Raw genomic sequence first — 24,187 nt, forward strand, 5'->3', positions numbered from 1 at the left:
AAGGCAACCCACCAAAAAGACCTTATTGATGAATAGTCTGGTGAAACGTTTTACCTTTTGTATAAGGAATGATCAAGAATCTCTCATTTTAGAAAGGGGCAGTGCTATGTTTTCAATGTTTGCATTTAGATTACTCTTTACTAAAGGGACCCACTAATCATGACAATGACTATATGACAATAACTAGAATTTTAATGAATTTCAGGAATTGAGAAACTTTGTGGAATATACAGAAACCTGAAAACATTTTCAGTAATGAGTAGTGACTAATGAATAAGAAGTTACTGAATAATGAATGAAAATTTAATAAGTTCGTTGTAAATCAAAATACAATAAATTCATAAGTAACTTATTTTGATGTGTTTGTAGTGAGTGTTATAACATTTATTCTGCTATTAAGCTACTCTGCAAGTAGTGTGTTTATCAATGAAGCTAACTTAGGCATTTGTTTTACAATTTATATTATATACTTGTATATAAAATGAGGCCTACAGTAGTTTGGGGGTTTCTGCTCAAAATTTTTATATTTGAAGTTTTAAGAAAGTATGCCTGGAGCCAAAGTTATAAAATAAACAAAAGGGTCATTCCATGTCAAATCATCCAGTGGGCTGCAGGTGACCCCCACAGAATGCCTTAAAAAAATTCTCATGTGCTCATCTACCCATACAATAAAGAACTGCCAAAGATTAGATCAGTATCTCTAATAGTTTCTGATTTACAGTCCTGTAAAATGTAGTTAATATTTTTTATTTTTGGCAAATTTATTTTCGGGCAACTCTGGCTGCTTAAAGCTGCAAGAGTAATGGTGGTAGAAGGCTTAAATTTGCAACACTGACTGAATTAATCTCACAGAATTCAAAAATGGTCTCAAACCAAGTTTATCTCTTAGAATTTTCAAAATGAGGCTGTAAAATCACCTGAAAACCCCAAATCGTAAAAAAATTGGTTTATTTAATAAGCCATAGCTCTTAGATTTAATATGATACAAAGCTGAATTTTGTTTTCTAATTTCCTGTAACATATCAGTTGATAAGTCAGCAATTGTTCTAATCAAAAGTCTGTTAGATCTCCTGTAAAAACATTAGTTGCATGCAACTTTTTATGATGTAGCTAAATATAGCCCTACTTCAGGCCACAGTTTAACCATGTCACCAGTTATTCAGCCTTTTCAGATTTTTACAATATATTCTCATATCTCTGAATGTGATCCACAAAAAAAATCAGGATGGTGTTCAACCTTCCTTTTTGAGTTATAAGTTTTTAAAGTATCCTCTGACTATACGTTGTTTACTTGAAAAAGAAAACTTCAATTCAGGTGTGTTACTGTATGCAAATATATCTATACAGTTTTGAAAAATACCTGTCAGAATTTTATGAATCCCACTGAAATATTCTAACCAGCCTTTCACAATGTTAAGTAATGAAGTTGTAGAAACAAGGAAGAATTAATTCATTTCTGAACAAGTTTTTGGCATAATAATTTAGATCACATGGCAATGCAAATATACTGTGTATGCATTACAGTTATGCAAATATGGCTGAGCTTAAGATTCATAATATAATAAATACAAAGGTAAATTAGACACAAAAAGCACAGTGCTACAACAGGGGATAACTAAGAAAGATTATAATCACACCAAACTGCAATAATCGTGACAATGAAATGTTTCAAAAACTGCTTTGGTGATAAATTAGCCTTAACAACATCAAATAAACATTGCTTTGTTCAGACAGCTTGAATAAATTTCTGAAATTCGAGTTTGATTATGTTGAGATCACTTTGACTTAGAACATAGTGACGAGCACTACTGCCATGCAAGGTAGGTGCACTTATCAGACAAAGAATATGTTGGAAAGGAATCCAGCTTTCATCTGTACGTGACCTTACAGGCCATGAGAACAGTTCGTTTCTTGATTTTTTCATAAATGACACCAACATATCGGAATATTCATCTGATCTATCTTTTATGTTTCCCATATACCATTCATGATCGTATATGCATGCCACATATTTCCCTGGCTGATAATTGTCATTGCTATCATTAGACCCTATTTGAGCTGCTGCAGCATCACTTTCACTGCTACTACCAACAGTTACAACTGTGTACACATCATCATCTGATAGCCTTCTCATATACAATTTGTTGGTAGAGTGGGGAATAAAGCTATGATGTGACCTAATACCTGCTACAGTTTGGCATTTTTCAAAGTGCTCAAGTAGATCAAACTCTACACAATTCTGCAGGACTGATTCCTGATTGACAAGAAAGAACTGAATACCCTGAATGTGGTCCTTTGCCCAATGGTACATATCAGAGACACTTAAATTTTGATAATTTATTATTTTTCACAACCTTCATTTTTTTTAAGATTATGTTCAGAGATGTAAGAATATATGGTAAAGGCTGATTAGAGTATTTCAATGGGATTCATAAATTATTTCAAAATTGTATGGACATATTTGCACACAGTAACACACCTGAATTGAAGGGTTTTTTTCAAGTAAACAACGTATGGTCAGAGGATACTTTAAAAAATTATAACTCAAAAGGTAGGTTGAACACCATCCTCCTTTTTTTTGTAGATCATATTTAGAGATGTACGAATATATGCTAAAAATCTAAAAAGGCTGAATAACTGGTGACGTGGTCAAACTATGGCCTGAAGTAGAGCTATTTTTAGCTAAATCATAAAAAGTTGCATGCAACTACATTTTCTTACAGGAGATCCAATAGACTTTTAATTACAATTGCTGATTTATCAACTGATATGTTATAGGAAATTAGAAAACAAATTTCAGCTTTGTATCATATTAAGTCTTAGAGCTGTGGCTTATTAAATAAACCAATGTTTTTTTACAATTTTGGGTTTTCAGGTGATTTTACAGCCTCACTATGAAAATTCTAAGAGAGATAAACTTGGTTTGAGACCATTTTTGAATTCTGTGAGATTAATTCAGTCAGTGTTGCAAATTTAAGCCTTCTACCACCATTACTCTTGCAGCTTTAAGCAGCCAGAGTTACCCGAAAATAAATTTGCCAAAAATAAAAAAAAATATTAACTAAATTTTACAGGACTGTAAATCAGAAACTATTAGAGATATTGATCTAACCTTTGGCAGTTCTTTATTATATGGGTAGATGAGCACGTGAATTTTTTCAAGGTATTCTCAAGGGGTCACCTGGAAAATTGTCCAAAATCTGAATGATTTGACATAGAATGACCCAAAATTAATATTGTTATGTGAACTGTGCTTGGTAGTATTTTACCAGATACACCAAATGAACTAATCTGAAACAGAACACAATAAACATTATAAATGCACCAGCTAAGCTACTGGTTTAATTATAATTATATTCTAAAACAATCATTCACAAAAGAAGACTGTTTATCAATATTTCAATCACCACTTACCTAAATGTTCTCTATTAGTGATCATAATTGATAATCATTGAAATTTGTCAAACGTCTATTGAAATATTAAAGCCAAAAGTCATTTTCTGAATAACTTCCAAATTGTATCCTGTCTACCATGTGGTAATAAACCACTTTCTAATACTTCATATCTCTTAAAATAATTTAATAAGTTTATATATATATATGTAGCATAAATTTCATTTTTTGCCTGCATGAGAAGCTTTTTCATTCAAACACCAACACCCTGATATTGTTATCTGTAGGTAACACTAACCTGCAGGGAATACGACATAAGCCTTCACAATAGTGTCGTGCATCAACTGTCTCTGACTTAAGAGGTTTTGTTCTGCAGACTGAAAAGCAAAATTATATTTATGGAGATCAGATATAATTACAATGGTAGTTAATGTAGAGTGGAAAAAGTAGATGTTTTTGCTTTACCATTTGTCAGCCATCATATTCAAAGAGATATAATGTTGTTGACAATGTACATTTACAATATATATATATACATGTTAATTTACATTACATAGGCATATTATATGTTTTCCACTCACTTATTTCAGTGCATAATTTCTTCAAATTATTCAGGTTACAACCTCTTTTATGTTTGAATGGTTTGGTTTGTTTTGAATTTGATGCAAAGCTACACAAGTGCTATATGCACTAGTCGCCCCAAATTTAGCAGTGTAAGAGTAGAAGGAAGGCAGCTAGTCATCACCACCCACTGCCAACTTTTGGGTGACTCCTTCACAAATGAATGCCAGACATGAGTATAAATGAATATTTTTCAGCAACTAAAACCAAAATTAAACCAATACAAAAGAATACCTTTATACCTATACTAATATATAATCTAATATTCAATTGCAATGTCCCCTACAATCCCATACTTGTTTATACTCTTCCACCTAAGACATGTATCTGACAACGGTCATTTGCAAATTTTCCTTGTTAACTTGAAGATGACCTGGGAAGGTTGAAACGTTGTTCTTTGTTAATCAATAAAAATTTCAATACCCATACCAGTATTCTGAGATACACACTGCATTTGTGGTTTGAACAATAATGAATTTGTATTTATTTTTGTAGAACTGTATATAGCTTTTTCATTTCTTTCTCAGGAACTTATTTATTTCATAATATATATCTTGTATGAACCTTCCATTATTCTGAGGACCTATTTTATTTAGTTTATGTTTGTACTTTAATTTAGTTTTAGAAAAATTATAAATATTTCTTCATTGATACTCCATTAAATGTTTACTGTTTTCCTTATCCAAGAGTTTTTATTGTGTTGTAATCAAAATTTTTTTTCTGTTGTTTTGAATTTTGGTCAGAATATTTGTTATTATTAAAGGTTTTCCAGATTTAGTACATTTTTATTATGATTCTTATCAGAGGGTTTTCATTATGTATTGTAAATGTCACTCTGTTGAAAATTTTTAATGATCTATTATATATTAAAATTGAACATTGTCAAAATCTATGTTCAGTGGTATTTCATTTTATTATTGTATGATATACTATTTCTTACTGGCCCAATTGTGACCCAATCATATTCTTTGTTAAATGTTATAGTGTCTGTGTTGCATATAACTGTTCTCATAGTGAGAGAAAATTACAGCATTTATTGACTAGCAAAAGTATACAGATGATACTGATTTCAAAGTCTAACTTTACGTGCTGGCTTGAGAACGTGACAGAAGTAAAGAAGGGGAAAAGTGTGATACAGAAATATACCATGCATTTCTTGTAGTCTGATTTAATTCAGTAATTTTAGAAAAAAGTCAGCTATTTCAGGTAAGTGAAATTTTCACATAACAAATTACTTTTACCTTAGCTACAATTTTTACTTTTTTCACTCCCTTAAGAAAACACCAGGTCTGTCCATAAGTGGTATGGCTGTGATATTTATGTATGCATTCCAGTGAGAGATATCCTGAGGTTATAGCCTCTTTTATGTTTGAATAAAAATGACCACTTACATGGATAATGTTAGTTTCTCTTGACAAATTAAACACTACTAATCAATGCAAGTTAGTCAGTCTGCAGAGAAAGTGACCATCTGTCACATCAAGAAAGCACACACACACATACTTTTATTTCCTTCTCGTGAACTCCATTATCAAGAACCTTGAATTAGCATGTAACACATATCTTTTAGAATCTCTCCTTACCATGTAAACCCATTTTGTAACTCTAAGGTACATTAGGTCAACTTGAAATTGACAAAGTTTCATGTCATAGTAGAACTTAACATTTGTCTTTTATGTGACAACTTTGATATATATTGTTTTGTTATGTAGTTTACATCTTATTCATTATTCTTTGTTGTTTTGCATTTGATCAACATTAATCACACTGTGTCTAATGTTCTGAGTTTACACTTCCACTCTAATATCATAAAGAATGAGAAAGCTGTTCAAGTGAGTTTGTCAAGAGTGTTATAATTAGTCTATACTCAAAACACATAGTGAAGTATACAAATTATTAAGATATTATGGATTGAATTGGTTTACCTAGTTTTTAGTTTGATAAACTCAATTATTTGTCTGGCATTGCTATTTTCAATCTTTTTGAAAGAGCATCTTGTAAACAGGCAAATGGGGAAACATATTTGGTGATGGGGATTCAAAATGTGACCCACAGACTGCAAGTTGTCCTAACTACCAGTTGCATGATATTTACATAAATGCTTATTACATACAATTTCATAGACTTAAATTTTTTACTTTATTTAAATACAGTATCAAGAATTAGCTAAGTTATAAGTATTCAACTATGAAGATAAATTCTCTATATGCCATTAAATAGATAGTTTTATTTTACAGTATTATTTATAACTGAAGATCATTAGACAATTTATTCTAAGTATTCATTATTAATAATACTCAATTACCTGTCTTTTACTGTGATGTGTGTTGAATTAAAACACAATCTAAATGTTTTAGGATATTAAAATTTCCAATTTTTATGAGTATAGATAATAATTTGAAGTATGCCAGGTATCAGTATGAAGAAAATGAGCTAACGTTTTTTCTACAGTATAAAATACTTATCTGAAGACTTATCAAAATTAGACATGTTTATTGAAATTACCATTTAACTTAGTTATTAATACAACTGTATTACTCTGTTGTCCCTATGCATTATTGATGTACAATGTATAAAGATATACCAACATTCACAAATAATTGTTTAATAAAAGTGTAAACTGATCATAACTAGAGAACTACCTCCTTCTTCCCTAGACTGTTGGCAGCGACGAACTGGTCCAGGAAACTCATATAAATAAGGATAATCTTCATACATACAACCACACGTTTTTACAGTTAAGTTGGCTAAACACTCCTGGAAACAGGTCTAGAACATAAAAAAAGTTATGACAGATAGGAAATTGCACACATAAAAACATGGCAGGCTGCACAAAATAGTTATAATAAAATGATGATTTTTAAAGTAGTTCATTGTAGTAACTTTCAACTTCTCATGTAAGTATTAAGGTTAGATTAGAATTTTGTGTAAATCTACAAGGGAGCTATCTACACTAGCTGTCCCTGATTTAGCAGTGACAAATTGAAGGGAAAATAGCTTAGTTAGCACCACCCACTGCCAACTCTGAGCTATTTTTTTTTACCAACAAATACTAAATCTGATCATCACATTATGATAACTTATGGCTAAAAGGTGAAGCATTTATGATGATGGGGATTTAAACATGTGACTCTCAAATTGCAAGTCAAGCACCCTAACCACCAGGCTTAAAAGTATTTGATTGAGCTATAATGAAATATTACCTCTACAATGCACATTATCTTTAAAGTAATAACCAGATGGAATTCAGGAAGTTTAAAATGTAAAATAAAAATAATATCTAAATGTTTACAGCAACAGTAATAATATTTAAGTTACTAGTATTGATTAAGTACTTACTGTAAATTTGTGGTAATAAAATATAAATAAATACAAATATTAGTAATTAGTTAATTTTTTATCACTTCACACTTGCTAAGTAGTTCATTTTCTACATTTTGGCTGCTGATCCACAACAGTCTTCAGGAAAGGACCAAGTATACTGGTAGTGCCACAATATTGTTCTGGGTTGCCTTGTTATACAGGCCAGTCTGCTCCATTTTAATTTTTACTGATTATTATCATTTAAATGAGTGGATAAGACCCCTTTTATCTTATTATTTCTCACACATGGGTTTAACCCATTACTTTGGTATTGATAAATCCATGGTTTACAAAAATGTAACTGTGTGTCTGTAATTTACTTCCTCATTATTTTTTATGTTTATCTACTCTCTTCTATTTTATCAAGTGTTCTGGGGGTCTACTGGTGTGGTTTTAGTGATGGATTTTTTTCCCTTTTTTAGTATATTTTGTGTAACATTTTGGTCCTTCTGAAGTCTATGCAACATATGAGCTTTGTTTTTACATTGATGGGGTGATTTGATAGATGTGTAAGTTATTTAACAGCATCTGTTGGTTTTCTGTAAACCCCTGTGATATATGAGACATGGTCTTAGTTACTATCATGTTAAGAAATGGGAGTTTATTATTTTCCTCTGTTTCCATTGTATAGTGTATACTGAAATGTCATTTAGGGTGGAAGGTTGAGAATATTAAAAGTGCAAACTCATTAAGATCCATTTTGAAATGACAAATTAGAGGAAGTGCAGCTAGTCATCACACTTTACTGCCAATCCTTGGATTACTCCTTACTAATCAATAATGGTATTATTATTTAAGAAGATGGAGAACACGAGTTTTATTTTCCTTTTTATTATATACCATTTTAACCCATTATTTTAGTATTGTTTCAAGTTATCCTACAGTCGCCTTTGGAATTATAACCACTTCACCACATACACATATTTACACAGCTGAAAAGACAAGCATGTTAATTGAGAGGTTTCTAACTAATTCTTAAACTAATGGTATGCCTAACTCGCAGATTAATATACTTAAAGTACCTTTTCACTAATTTATGTTTAACTTACTTGCAATATTCACTTACTAACTGATCAATAGCAAATACAATCTCCAATTCACTGTCTAGTATAATGATTAATTAACTCAGTCTCATATTTATAGGCAGTCTAGTTTCACCTTTGCTTCATTATTCTTCTGGATTCTAGAGAGGCCTAACCATCCATGAAATTGTCTTAGATGTTGTATAATTTTAATGGTGGAAAGGCTTTTACAACAGAAGCAAGGTAAGGTCTTACAATTCCTGTATTTAAAAAAAAATTAATGGTAGAAATGACCATCACAATATATTGCCCTCACAGCTAAAAAGGCAAGCATGTTTGATGTGATGGGGATTCAGATCTGTGACCCTCAGATTACGAGCCGAGCACACTGACCACCTGCCCATATCGGGCCACCACTTTGTCAGAAACAAACTCGGTGACAAACCTGTCAATTTTATTGCTGGTAAACTGCAATCTTTCTCAGTGGTGAAGTGAAAAGGTTTTCAAGATCTAATACAGCCATGGATTCTTTCCAATTACAAGCATCTGTCCACATTGTTTACCGAGAACAGGTTTGTTGAGGTTCAATAAAAAGTAATTTCCTCACTACGTCTTGTGCTCAACATCAATGTCACTGTGTAAACCTGGAGTAGCAGACAAATGTGCAACTTTCTTGGAGTCAATGGTCATTCTATAGTTGGATGGAAAATGCAAACAGTGATGCTGGCATGTCATCATTTCAACATGCAGATCAAAATGATGAAATAAAACATCAAATTTTCATTGATGGCATATGACAATGCATCAAACATGATCATGGATTTCTGCTTGACAGGATTTGAATTACAAATACTTCCTAGTATTAGAAATGGTGATAGCTCATTTATAGACAACAACTCAGAAGATGAACTTTTGGATGAATCTAAGTCAGCAAACAATTTGTCTGAATATCTTCCCAAACATGACACCTGCTTTGTCAACATGTTACAGCTTGTGGTCAGGAACAACATGAAAAATGCTGGATCACTGCTGAAAGTTATTTCCAAAAGCATCAGGTGCTGTGTGTCCTACATTTCAAAATAAGTGCATGCAACTGATCTATTTGAGGGAGCATAGTAGGTTCAGTTGGTAATACCAACGTGATGGAACTCACAAAATAAGATGATTAAATTATGCTTATAGATTTCATGACAATAATGACACTTTTTGAAGAAGCAAATTATTTCACCCATGATCAGACTTTTGTTAACTCCAGTAATGCAGTGCCATGTGTTTATGGGCTCATGACCAAGATTTACAGCATGCAGTCAAGGTATAATTTCAATCTTGTCTATGCACATAAGAAATCTGCTTATATCTGGATGATTTAGTATAAGCAACAAAATGTCTTCTGCTTAGCTGCAGCACTGGATCTTAGATTTAATCCTGACTGGTATTTCATTATACCTATGGTCTATGAGTCCAATAAAATGATCCTGCAGTAAGAAGATAACATTTTTCATTAACAAATAATCGTTGCATTTTAGTTTCTTTTCTGCATCAGAGAAATAAGCCGTCTCTTCTTCAAAGGATACAGAGATCAACACCTACCTTGATGGTCCTTGCATTTCTGAAGAAAATATATCTCTTAATAATTGGAAGATCCAAGGGAAACACTTTCCTACCTCTACTACCAAATGCTACTTGAGTGTTCCAGAATCCTATGCTCTCTGAGTATTTGCTTAGCATTAGAGAAAAAGCCTCAGACCTGATCACTGCTATCTCACTTAGATATTTGAGAGACTAATGTTCATAAAGAAAAAGAGACAGTTATAATATGTTTAAGCTTCCTTTAAAAATACATTTATGATTCAAAACAGTTACTTCATTTTGAAAAATAAAAGTATTAAAATATTAGTATTTGTAAAATTTTGACTCAGTTTCTAAAAAGGTTGTTTTAAAAAAATAAAAGTACTGAAATCTTATTTTCTGCTGTTTTATGATTGTTGTGTATTATTTCACATAATATTCATGGATACTTTCCTCTCTATTTGTTTCAAATACTTTGACAATCAAGGAGACACTTATTCTAAGCTTTGGATATAACTGTAGTAACCAACAGTTAATAGTTAATATCACACCCTTGCATTGTAATTAGAGTAATGGAAAATACTATTGTCTTGTCAAAGGGTATCTTAAAGTAATTGATCCTACCTTTGTAGTTTGAAAAAAAGAGTTATTTAACACTTCAGAAACAACTGTGATAACCAATACTGTAACAAATTTTGATACAGGTGTTTGATTTGTTTTGAATATATTATTTTAAAATAAGTAGATTGTGCTGTCTAGTTATTTTTGAAATGTACTGCTAACAAGTCAAAGACACCTACTGTAAAAAACTGTGGCCTTATAAAATCAGATAGTCTCGACTTGCTACCATTACCATTTAAGCAAACAAGGAATTTCCTCAACTACTACAGTTTTTCTCACTACCAAATCCAGTAGCAGAATTTAGTCAGTAAGTTTAACAACACTTTCTACTTAAGAATACAACAGACTATTACCAGCAGATACTGTAGGAAGTATACCATGCTCATAGTTTCCAAAGAAATGGCTGAAATGATGGACAATAAGCTATTCATGTTACTGCATATTTAAATGTACTAGCTGTAATGACATTCATAACTTTTCAGTTAAGACATAACAGAGTTACTCATCAAGGAAATACCCAGAACAAATTTCTGGATAAGGGTACTTGGACTTAAAAAAAACTTGCAGAAGATTTTGAATGTTGCCTAATTAACTTACATGGATGTACCATGTGTAATGATGGATTCACTGATATGTGACCAATTGATAGATTAATAACACATGAGTATATGCGAATTTTAGTTTTAGTAAAGGAGTTAAACATTTATAAAGAAAACTGATCAATTGGTTGTGTAACCTTAATAGAATCACAGATAAACTACTAGAAACACCATCTAGAAGTTATGGAATCATCATAATAAGTAGTACTCAAAGATCAACTGCCCTTGACAACAGTCTAAAAATGATTTCATAGACAACTTATTATACAGAATGTAGGAATGTAACAAAAAGGCAACAGGTATTTTAGGCAGGAGGTATATTGACAGGAGCTTTAGACAAAAGCCTGGTGGGAGTAAACACTCCTTCCTAAGAACACCAGAAAATGAAATTTTTATGAACATGGGAAGGATGGCCATTACAACTGAGGCATAAGGAATAAGTGGTTGTTAAGAAACCAATACCACAAAGATGAGTCTCTAAGCCAAAACAGGTCAAAGGAAAGACAAAAGGGAACCAAACATAAGAAAATCAGAAATTAGCTGTACTTTTAGGGCAAAGTTCAGGTGATAATGCTCCATCTGCCATAAATGTGATAAGAAATTAATTTTTTAAAGAAACCAATTAACACATTACTGTAAAGCTTTACAATATCTTGATTGGCACTGGTTTTCTAAAACTGCAAGAGTTTTCCCTAATTTGATGATTCAAGGAAGAAACTTTCCTTTAAAGATGAAAAAAGAAAATGAGCTGATGCAAATAGCTATGGACATAAGGTTCTAGAAGAGGAAAGTTGGAATTTACCCTTACTGTAAAAAGCTTCTCCACACCTTAAGAGGTGGAGGTAATTATATTCAAAGAGATATAGATGTGAAGTTACTGTAGCTTCAAATCATATGACAAGGAAATCCAACATACACTACATGACAGTTATTACTCAAGAGGATGAACTTCCAATGACAACATGTACAGTTGTTACTGTATCACAAACAAATGAAATACTCAAACCAGGGATAATTAGGAATAAATCTTCAACTACAATTGATATGTAGTGCAACCACACGTCCTGCAATATTAATGGATGCAAGAACTGTCATGGATCAGAAGAACTAAATTTTATATTTAGATCTACTTGTGCAATAAGTAGACCTTTTACATGCAAGACAAGTCTCAATGGAACGTTATGTTGGATAAATACAACTGTTTCAGTTTAATGCAAGTCTTACATTTTAGATAGTTTATATGGTGCATGTATCATACTTAGTTACCTTTAGAAGTTGTATTTTATAGTAAGTTTGTTTATATAACTGTTTATGAATCATACACTGGGAATGTTATGACTTAGCAACTGTTTACAATAGTAATATTATTGCACATGTTTCTAAAACTTTCCAAGTTTCTCCTTGGTTCAATTAAGTACCATTACGTCAGAATACCAAGTATTACAGTAAATGTTCTAGCCATCTGTTGGGATATAACTATCAGTCAAAAAATCATTATTTTATTCTACTATAAATTACTTATTATTTGCGTGGAATTAACTATCGCAAATTTCACAGTATGTATGCTACAATGCACAACAGTTTCAATGAAATAAAAAGCCCTCATGTGTGACAATGATAAATGAAACCCATATCAATATATACAACCCCTTATTATTTATTCTTTAACACATTCATGAGGAACAGCGCTATGTAAATGACTTGCAAAAGTCAATTACGAAATAGTAAGTCGTTTTACATACAACAATCATAGGTAACATACATATGACCATCACTGGAAACCTATTTCCATAAAATCTGACTGTATCAGTTCATGTTGTTTACTAATTACATAATGACGTTTAGCAAGTCAATGTTTGTGGATTGTTTTCAAAATAATAATTTAACTGTAAATGGCCACATGCTTTTTTTCTCTGCATGTGCTGTCTCCCAAGAAAAACATAACCTTGTTATGTAAGTTAAAACTTGTGAAACAAGTTTCAATGTAAAATGCATGAAAGCTAATTTCTAAGAATATTAAATAAAGTACAGTTTTTCTAGTCTGTGTGATCATGAGTTTAGTGATAAAGTGTGTATAGTGGCAATTTTTGAAGTGTAATTTTCACAAACTACTGCAATAACAGGGGAGAGAAGAGACACCAAAATAGGAGTGTCACACACAATAAAGTGTGAAGAAGGGTGAAAATATATTGTTTGTTTGATCATCAGTGCAACATGAGGTCTGAAGAATTAGGTAGGATTAGCATGCCATTAATAATGAACATCAATGGTCACCAGGTTCCCAGTCCCAAGCATCTTTTCAAACTCAGTATTGCTTCCATTCAGGCTGGCTCTCACTTGCCTCTGTCAAGTTGAAACCTGTTAATCAATGTGAGGCCACTTCTGCACATCGACTAACAGGAACCACGTCTTGTGAGTGTTAAAACTATTGATTTGGCCTGTACAGTCAAAATACTGTACAGATAAAATAAATCATAAAGTGGAGAAAGATGACTGACTACTTTAATTGTACAGGTCTTCTCATGCAAGATAAAAATATACACCTTCAAGTGAGTCACAGGGAATAAGTCAATTTTGTCTGATGGTCAGTAGAGGCATTTATGCCAATTTGAGCATGTTTGCATATCTCCTCTACTGTGCTTTGATTTTGTTGTGACCAGGAGTGCAAGTAATTTTAAATTTACCTTGAGAAAACATTCAAACTTAAAAATGAAACAAATTACAAATTTCTTTTGACCTTCATGAATGAGAAAACTTGTATAAGTGATAAAGTGGCCTAAAACTGGAATTAATGGTGTCAGTGACATTTATATGCAAAAACGGCTCGTTTGGGTTGAGAAAATATTTTACATAGAAGAGCGAACAATGTTTCGACCTTCTTCAGTCATCGTCAGGTTCACAAAGAAAGAGGTAACTGACCGGAAGCTAACCACATGTTTGAAAGGGGTTGTGTAACTGTGTGTCGAAATGTAGAGGGCAGTATTAGATGTTTGAATATATAATTTTATTTATTTTATTGTATTAATATAGGTATAAAGGCGTTCCTTTATATTGGTTTATTTTGGGTTTAAGTTGTTGTATAAGTAAGGCTTCTTTAATTTTGCGTTTGTTTATGTTTGTTTCGTTATTTAGTATTTCAGTAATACAGCTCACGAATCAAAAAACCACGAAACCATATACTGCTGTATACCATATATTCCTGACATCAGCAAACAAATAACCAACATTTGGCAAAAATTAGTAACAAAATATGACATTCCAGTTAATACCAAATTTATTCAAAAACCAGGCACAAAACTGAGGTCTATACTATGTAAAAACTACACTGACAAACACAACAGCAACATTATTTATAAAATACAATGTGATAACTGCCACGACTTCTATATTGGAGAAACAAGTAGAAAAATGGAAACCAGATTCAAAGAACATAAAAAAGTCACCTTTACACGTTTTCGAACACTGCAAGTCAAATAAACACAACATAACCATAGAAAACACTGAAATACTAAATAAAGAAACAAACATAAACAAACGCAAAATTAAAGAAGCCTTACTTATACAACAACTTAAACCCAAAATAAACCAATATAAAGGAACGCCTTTATACCTATATTAATATAATAAAATAAATAAAATTATATATTCAAACATCTAATACCGATCTCTACATTTCGACACACAGTTACACAACCCCTTTCAAACATGTGGTCAGCTTCCGGTCAGTTACCTCTTTCTTTGTGAACCTGACGATGACCGAAGAAGGTCGAAACATTGTTCGCTCTTCTTTGTAAAATATTTTCTCAACCCAAACGAGCCGTTTTTGCATATAAATTTTTCAACAAGTGGGTTTCTTGACATCACTGGTGTCAGTGACAGTTCCTGTTTCTGGTTCATATGATGTTTCTAAGCTATCTGACAAGGACTGCCAATAAAAAAGGAAGTGCAATTGGCTGAATATCAGAAATACAAAAAAATTAGCTGTAAATCTTGCCAAAAATTGAAAAGTTTGGAGTAGAAATGAAGGCAGCAATGAAAATTTCTAAAGAATGGGCCAACACTAACAGCAGTAGTTTCTGTAGAAAGAACTTTACAATAATAAGGAAACCATGGGATACAAAACTGCAATAAAATTGTTGGTTGAAGCTGAAAAAAGAGACCATTGAAAATGTTTGTTTGAAAGCATTATCTAGCAAAAAAGTGATTACCACTAGAATTTTTTGTATGGCATATAAGGTACCAAAAGAAAACCAATCATTCTATAATTTTAAAGCTGAAATAGCTTTACAAGAACTGAATGAAATTGACATTGGCCATACTCTTTACTCAACAACCACATAATTACTAAATCAAAAAGTAGAATTTCATTGATAATTGACAAATCAACAACTTCTTTGAGTAAAAAAATGTACCTTAATAGCATATGTTTGAATCTGTATCCTGGGTAATGGAATGAATGTACCAGTAAATATACTTTTGGATTTAATTGCACTTGAAAATGTTAGTGAAAAAGAATATTTTAATTCTTTACTTGCTTTTTGCCAGTTTTGTGGAGTAAGTGAAGGCTACCTGAAAAATGATTTACTTTATGTGGCATGTGATGGTGCAGCCATAACATTGGGCAGTAAAAATGGAGTAAAGAATATAAAAATAAGCAAATTTCTTTCTTTAATTGTGTAGTATTGTGCTAATCACAGATTAGAACTGTCAGCTGGGTGACACTGTAAAATCAGTCTCAGGAATCAACAGATTTAAAGCCTACCTTGATGAATTTTATATCTTGCATCATGTGTCACCTAAAAATAGCAGAGAAATGAAAGTGTGCTCAAACTTGCTGGAAATTCAACTTTTAAAAATTGGCCAAATTTTAAGCATTTGATTAGTGGAAACTAATTTCTGATCATTTTCAGCATTTTTGGGAAAACTATGAAGCGATAGTGGAACATTTTGAAAAAGCAAAGTATGATTCAACAAGAAACAAAAACGAGTAATGTGCATACGAAGGTTTATAGTGAAAAACTCGGAGCATAGAATTTCTACGGGATCAAGGATTGATGTGTGATACTTTCCAAGAATTAACTTGTAAGTATGAGAGCATGATTAAATCAGGACAAGGTGGACCAAAAGATAAAGGGTCTTGTACAAATATTTGAAGAAAGAGAGAAAGACATATGATTCAATTTTTGGCATATCCACTTCCATTCTTTGACTATAAAGTTGTATAGATTCATAGTTGCTCTGAAAACATCACTCAGCAGAAGACATCAAAAGCAATGAACAGAGTCAGGATATTGCATCAAATGAGAACAAGATGAAAACTTGTAATTTTATACAGAAAGGTAGTTCAGAATAATTTCATCATGTAATTTCTGATATATGAGTACTGTCATCTTTTTTTGCTTACAAAAGAAGGTCTGGTGGTAACCAACAATGTAATGAACAGTTGCATATGTATCTGATTTTTTAATAATAAATCATCTTTAAACTGACTTTATTGTTGTTTGTTTATAGTTCCAATTTAACACTAAAATGTCAGAAATACCTGGTATGAAGAAATCCAGTCTGACACTTGGAAACCAGCCAGAATCGACAGTGGTAAATAATGTTAGGAGATGTAAACAACAGTAGCAAAGAAGCCTTTATACACACAGTTGTATTGATGGTGAAAATATTGTATAGGTATAATAACTGAACTTGATTAGTGGATAAAGAGGGGGGAATGATTTGGGCTCAAAATGACCATCTTCAACAATTTTTTAAACAATATCTAGAGAAATAAGAAAATCAACAGAAGAGAAAGAAGATGTGGAAAAAAAAAGACTGAAAGTAAAACATGAATATGAAACAAAAGTCCAAAAAGAGAAAGAGGAAACAGAGAGAGAGAGGAATGACTAGAAATAGAGGAAATAAGAGCAGATACTGAGATTTCCAAACTCATCTAAAAGAAAAATGGAGAACTCATGAATGAGAAAGAGATCAGAGCCAGCTATCACAAGCTGCCTAAGACTGAAGAAGAAAAAGACTACATGGATACTTACCTTCCTGGAGAAGTATGAAAGACTCACCCAAAGTCAGAACTGGGACAAAGCTAACCCAACTGTCTGGTTTAGTTTGTTTGTTTCTTTTGAATTTAACACAAAGTTACATGAGAGTCATCTGTGCTAAACATCCCTAATTAATGATATGTATGTCATAAAATGAAGCATATTGTAAGTTTGTGCAAGTCTATCATCAACAAACAGCAGTAAAAATTTCAAAGCAGCTGGAGCTACTCACAAAGATGATACTGGTAAGAAACAAAAAAACAGTGAATGTCACCATAGATACTGCTGCCAGAAGAAAGACAATGAAGACAACTTGCCTGTCTCACCACATGATTAAACAGTACATGATTGATGGTTAGCTTGTGTTAGCAAATGGGTCAATAATGCCAGCAGTGATTGAAACATGTAACAAATCCTGAAAGGCACCAATGAACATGCCAATATCAGAAAAAAGTGAAAATCCAATGAGATACTGAGTACACCAGAAAATCCAGTTTTGTATCTTATGACATGTCTCAAAATTGCCATCATGCATATATTTTAGACAAATGACTATCTTTTTTTCCCATTATAGATCACATGACTTGCTTGCTACAACACATAAAAGCCACATCTTCAGAGCTGTTTTGGAATGTCATTACATCTGTATAGGTTGGTATTATGAATCATACTATAATGGAACTTTTCTTTGAATGATAATGGAAAAACGTTTTCAACAAACTTTTTATCCTGTGTGCATGTATATTTGCAACAAGGGACACTATTTTCCTGTTTTGCTTCCATTTCTCATCACAAAGAACTTTAAATTTATCCATTCTCAGGGTACAGATATGACATGAAGAATTCATCACACATGAATCTAAAGCACTGGTACCGTCTATATAAATATAATAGTACTGTCTGTTGTATGTCCATGTAAATACTTTGCAGAATGTGGATGGATCTTCACCAAATTTGGTATGGAGGTTCATTTGGCCCATGGAAAAATAAACACAAATTTTCAGGTTTGCATTTTGTGGTATTTATGAGTTTTTCTGCAGGGTTTTTTTTACCACTACTTCACCCCTGTTGATAGATCTTCACCATATTTGGCATGAAGGCTTGTTGAGTCCATGAGGATATACATTCAAATTTACAGTTTCACATTTTGTACTTTGCTGTTTATGATTGTTTTTTTTTTAATTATATATAAAGAAAACAACTTTTCAAGTCTTAAGATAACCTATCATTGATCATGATTTTACATAACTCCCATCCAGGGTATAAGTACCCCAGCTAGTTTCATTAATTGATGTCCAACTTAAATTTTTCATTTCAGTTTTGAAATAATACAAGGAGTGAATTTTTAAAATTTATTTAGTGTTTACATGGTTGCTCTGAAATACTAGCTTATCATTCTCAATTACTGAATACTCTGATATAATTCACTAATCACCACTGTCAATTTACTCTACACTTTCAGTTTTTCTTTATACTCTTATTATTACTGCATCTGAGTGATTGCTGTCATTGTGAAAATTAATTGTAGAATTCCCTGCATTAAGGGAACCAGTAAAACCCATCACCAGAGATGCCAACCTTTACGATTTGAGTGTAATCATTACTATTTTGGTGTATACATTAAGACTATATGCTCATACAGACAAATATTACAGCTTGTTGCAACTCCCAAATTATTATATATTATATAGGGCTATACAATAAAGTGATAAATTGTTCCCCCAGGGTTTGAAAAGGGTGAAAAGAAAATTTCTAGTGAGATACAAATAAATTTTGTTAATAAATAAAAGACAGTCCAAATGGCAACTTCAGATAATCATGTTTGTGCTTCAAATAATAAAAAAATATTTGTATCTCCAACGTCTACCAATAGTTTGAGTGTGGTGCTTCTCCATACTGGGTACATGGGGGAATCTGTAGTTACATCATCAGTGCTTGTCAGCCAATCAGCTCTTGTGTAGATGGGTATTTCTCGTTTTCTAAACGGCATAGAAACACCAATGTGATTATTCACAAGTTCGAAAAAAGAGGCCTCGTTCACCAGATTGTCTTGTTTCTGACAAATCTAAAAGGACTAAAACTGTGAATCAAAAATTTAGAAAAGAGCATAGTGCAAAATATCAGGTCATTGCATCAAAAGTCAGTGACAGTCATGCGTTTTGTACAGTTTGTCACATCGTTTTTCTGTGGTGCATGGCAGGATAAACGATTGTTCCAGACATACAAAATCGGCATCTCACCAACAAAAGGCTGAGGTGAAGACAAAAATGATGCAGATAACGACATTTATGAGTAAGAAATCAGAATATGAAAAAGAATTTCAAAATAATTTTTTTAAAATTTATTTATTAAATACACAAAACACAGTCACAAATGAGCAACCCATAGCAGTAATAAATAATAATAGTTATAATAATAATATAATAATAAACAGCTTAGAGACATTGGTCAGGCCTAGTAGCTGGAAATGATAAAGGGCTCTGTCTACAATCATTACACTCAGTCATTTAAAATAGTTGGCATCTCTGTATCACATTATTCTTTCCAACAAATTTAAACTAGTGAGAAAAATGGATTGGAGTTGAGGTGCTTTTGTAACAGTTTCAAACCTTTAACTGTACTGTTTATAGCTGTACCACCACCTGAAAAAAGTTACCAAACTGCACAAATGTGTTGTGACAATTAGCTTATTTCTTGACACTTTAAAATTTAATTTGTAATAATAAGTTTTATAATGCTGAAAAATTAACAATTCTCTAAATTTGTATGGGTTAGACAACTAATTACAACTTAAACCACTATTTGTAATTAATATTACATTATTTCAGGTATAACACTGTGATTCTTTTCTGACTGACTTGCAATGTTATTTTGTAGCTGCCACTCATATCCAACTCTCATTGATGAATCTTCTTTTTTTATATATATCTATATTTATGTTTGTCTGTCTCCCTGTGGGTGTATGCAGTATACACTTAATTTATCCAATACTTTATGAGCCTTTGCAAAGTGTAATAGAGCAAAGATTAGCTGATTTGTTTTGAATTGGATGTTAAGGTAGAAAATTAAGATTTTTCTCAAGAGCCAATTTGTTCTGTGGCAGTCTTAAACTTGACAATTACTTTGTTTTGTTTTCATTGTGACATTTTCTGTTACCTGATTCATTACAGAATTATCAACTAAAGCAAGTTTAGAAGCCTCTAATGTGGATGTAAAAAAACTTCTCAGCAATATCTGTTTTGATCAGGACAGCTTAAACATTGAAGTCAAGTGTGTAAGTTTATTGTAGGCCAACTTCAAAATATGACACTCAGTTTTAAGTGGTATCAGTCAAGTGATATCTTTAGTAAAAGAAGCTATCTCAATGTTTTACTTCTCTTACAGAATGACAAAGTATGGTAATTGGAAATTGTGTTATTTTTAACTATGTTTTATTTTAACCTTAGTAATAAAAAGAGCAATAGTTTCTTCATCCAAATTGATTTTGCAATGCAAACAACAAAATAAATGCACCTACATAACAAAAGAGACTGCTGACTGGGCGATAACTGATCATCCAATGTTGGATGATATCCCTCCAAATGATTGTTGTGTTTAAGAGTGATTACTGAAACAACTTTTAACTATTGCATTATTATTACATAACAAATACAACTGTATTATTGAATGGTTTTTATAAGACAAAATAAAAAAACAACGTTTTTTAAATGGCATTTACAATTAAACTGCAACTGCAAGTAACAAGTAATTTTATAATCAATACATAAAAAGAAAGAACTGTGTAAGTCAAATTATTTAATATTTTTTTAACCATTCCTTTGATTATTCTTAGATGATGTCTTTGATGACCCTTGAAATAAGAATATTGTTTGTGTATGGAAATTTACATATAAAATGTGTAATGTTACTTTAAAAAATGTTGATATGTATTAAAGAGGTTCCAGGAATTAGAACATTGATTACACGGTTAAACAATGATAAGGCTTCATTACTAGTTTATAAATAGTAGGGTAGTAGCCAGAGGCATTTATCTTAAAGAATATGTCTTTTCAAGTTGCTTTTGAAATATCTATTGTTTTGTGATTTATTTCATCCTTTTTGACACAGACTCTCTAAGAAATACTTTTAGTTCTTTTAGACTGCCAGCAGGGGAGTTGAATTTTTAACACAACTCAGTTGTATGATCTTGTAACCTTAAGATGGTGACTTTAGTTGTTTATGTGTAACATTAATGAATTCAAATTACACTATGAACTGGACAGCTTTCTTTAAAATGGTATACCTACTAAACTTTTATCTAATTTTCGTATCCTTATCTGCTCTGCTATGACATCTGTGAATTTGTCATGTGCCAATGAATACATCTCTTTACATGGGGCATCAATGCAAGTCTTTACATCTTCCAAAAGTTTATCTAAGATTTCTTCATTTCTCCATAGCCTAATTAAAACTTTGCTCTGGAAACTTTTTACTGGTGTGTAATTCTAAATAAGTTGGATGAAACAGCTGCCAATATTCAACAGCTGTTACTGCTTGGATGGAAGGTTATGCAATGTTGCTAAACCTAGAACTTTTAAACAGGAAGCACAATGAATAGCGTTTTTACATTCATAGCTCCACCCATTCCACCTGGAAATGATTTCACACTGAGTTTGGTCTTACATAGTACTTTTCTAATATAGTCCACTGATTTGTCAATTGGGCAATATTTTTGAACTAATTCGCTAAATTCTGGATCTCAGTATGGTAGTAGCATGACCGAATCAGCGTGAGTATAGTTTGCAACACACGTGAAACAGTAGTTGTGGTAATACATGTAACTGAAATACTTTTGACAGTTTTAGGTCTAATTAATATCCATCTAATGCTCCTGTCAATAATGAATCTTTAATCTGGACTCCAGTTGTGGAGTTTAACACAGAGCTCACAGTATTTAAAGTCTCAAAAGGTAAGATTATATACTCAATATAATTCAACAGTCTTCATCTTATTCTCACAATGTACACTTTGATGATATGAAATTGAACAAATTTTTCGCTTTCTCATTCAATAATTTGATTTCTTCAAATGTGTACCTTACTTTCATATAAATGCAATAACTTTGTTAAACATATCCTCTGTTCTGAAATTCCTTTAAGTTTTACCTGTAAACATAGAAACTTTAAAACTTGATCTTTACATAAAAACTTGTAAATTATGTCTCACCTGTTTCAATAGTAAACCACCCCGAAAAGATGCTCTTCCCATCTTATCATAGTCAGTACAGTTACTAGCATAGGGGGGTGGTAACAGGTGTGAGATATCCTGTGAACCAAAAACACTTTGATTGTATGAGATGCAAGTAAAAATTCATGGATTTCCTTGCTATATTATATTCTAATATTTAAACAAGTTTGCTTCTTTATTAAACATTTATCTACATATTACTTTATAAAATACTACTGTTTTTTATTGAACTTTGTAGATTCATTTAATTAACTTGTAACTAAATATACCAACAATTTTCAACAGAAGCTTTTGGGCTACATCAGACACTCAAAAGCCTGGATTTGTAGCTCACACTATTGACATCAACTCTTAATTTTCCAGATGAAATCTAAGCATGAGTTGCATCTTGAATGTGTAATTCTGAACCACATCGAGACATGACTCGTTTTTTAAAATTTGCCAGCAACACTGAATTAATTAATAAATAAAGAAAGAAGTAAACTATCAGTGGGTCACTTTATTACTAGGAATCAATATTATGAAATGGATATTATAATTTTCTTCATGGGCTAGACCCCACAGTCATGTCATGAAGGGAGGAAAAATATCCTGTACCACAAGTATTTGGCATCAGTATCCAATGATATGATCAGATTTTGCAAAATCAAGCAGAATTGGAATTGAGTATTGATTTATTCTCCAACAGCACCAAGCACAGCCTTTAGATTCATGGTCAGTCTGAAGTGTGTAAATTAACTTGGAATCACTCATTTACTTACACACATAAAAATTTATAGTTCAATAAGAAAAGATCACATACTGTAATTATTTATAGCTACTGAAATATGATAAAGTGGGCATGCTAATGTGTATTAATTTAATGTTGATAAACATTTCTATATTTTATACATCTAATTCAAATTCCACTGCATAAAAAACAACATGAAACTGGAGAAGACTCAAGCAATTTGTGATAATTTGATGGTGCTGATTCCAACAAAATGTAATCAGAATATGCTCACTACCTACTGGTTCAGTATTGTAATATGTTAATCCCTTACTTGTGGAGGTTTTCCTTGAAAATAACAATTCATTGTGAGATTTGTTTAACAGAATTTTATAATTTTGTATATATTTTGTTTACATTATATGATATTTCAGGATATATATAAAAGAAAATTGGATGTAATTTTTAAAGAGTAATTCAGCATGCTTTGAGATAATGAGTCAGCCAATCATATCAACAGAAATAAATTATCAACTGAATACTCAAAATTTAGTAATCAATTAAGTGGTTCTGCAAGCTGTTTTTCAAACAAAATTAAAATGCACCACAAAAGCGTGTCAGTTCCACAGCTGAGAAGTTAATATTTTATCAGCACTATGTGAAATACATTGTAATCAACTCAGTGTAATAGATTTATGCTGTGAAATTAAATTTACTTTGACAGTTTAGTGTAAAACACATGCATTTTTGATAATTTGAAACATTGGTTGTATTGATGTAAAATTTCAAATATATTGTTCAGTTGTGCTTTTTGTTTTCAAAATAATTGCAGCAAATTGAACTACCTTTGTTTCATTCCCATGCTCAATTGCTCATCTGGAAAATCATGATGTCAGTAAGCTATAACATTCAAGTACCTCAGTTTAGTATAAAAGACATAATTTGGGGTCTCTCTCAATTGCCCCTCACTCATTCACTTGGTCACTTCATCTTCATCCACACAGAGTCAGAAAAAAGTTC

The 24,187-nt window shown here is 31.8% G+C and overlaps 1 protein-coding gene across 2 annotated transcripts in view; it reads right to left on the minus strand.

Annotated features, from left to right (window-relative positions):
• The window catches only part of LOC143253351 (epithelial sodium channel subunit delta-like), a 64,615-nt gene that overhangs the window by 14,632 nt on the left and 25,796 nt on the right, over positions 1-24,187 (minus strand). For both annotated transcript variants that reach the window (XM_076507103.1, XM_076507104.1), the window contains 3 exons: positions 22,438-22,536; positions 6,657-6,783; positions 3,692-3,770 (listed from right to left, as the gene is read on the minus strand). In XM_076507103.1, the coding sequence (XP_076363218.1) occupies positions 3,692-3,770; positions 6,657-6,783; positions 22,438-22,536 (305 nt within the window). The remainder of the gene's footprint in view (positions 1-3,691; positions 3,771-6,656; positions 6,784-22,437; positions 22,537-24,187) is intronic.

The sequence above is a fragment of the Tachypleus tridentatus genome, chromosome 6 (assembly GCF_004210375.1).
Source record: "Tachypleus tridentatus isolate NWPU-2018 chromosome 6, ASM421037v1, whole genome shotgun sequence".
Lineage (NCBI taxonomy): Eukaryota > Metazoa > Arthropoda > Merostomata > Xiphosura > Limulidae > Tachypleus > Tachypleus tridentatus.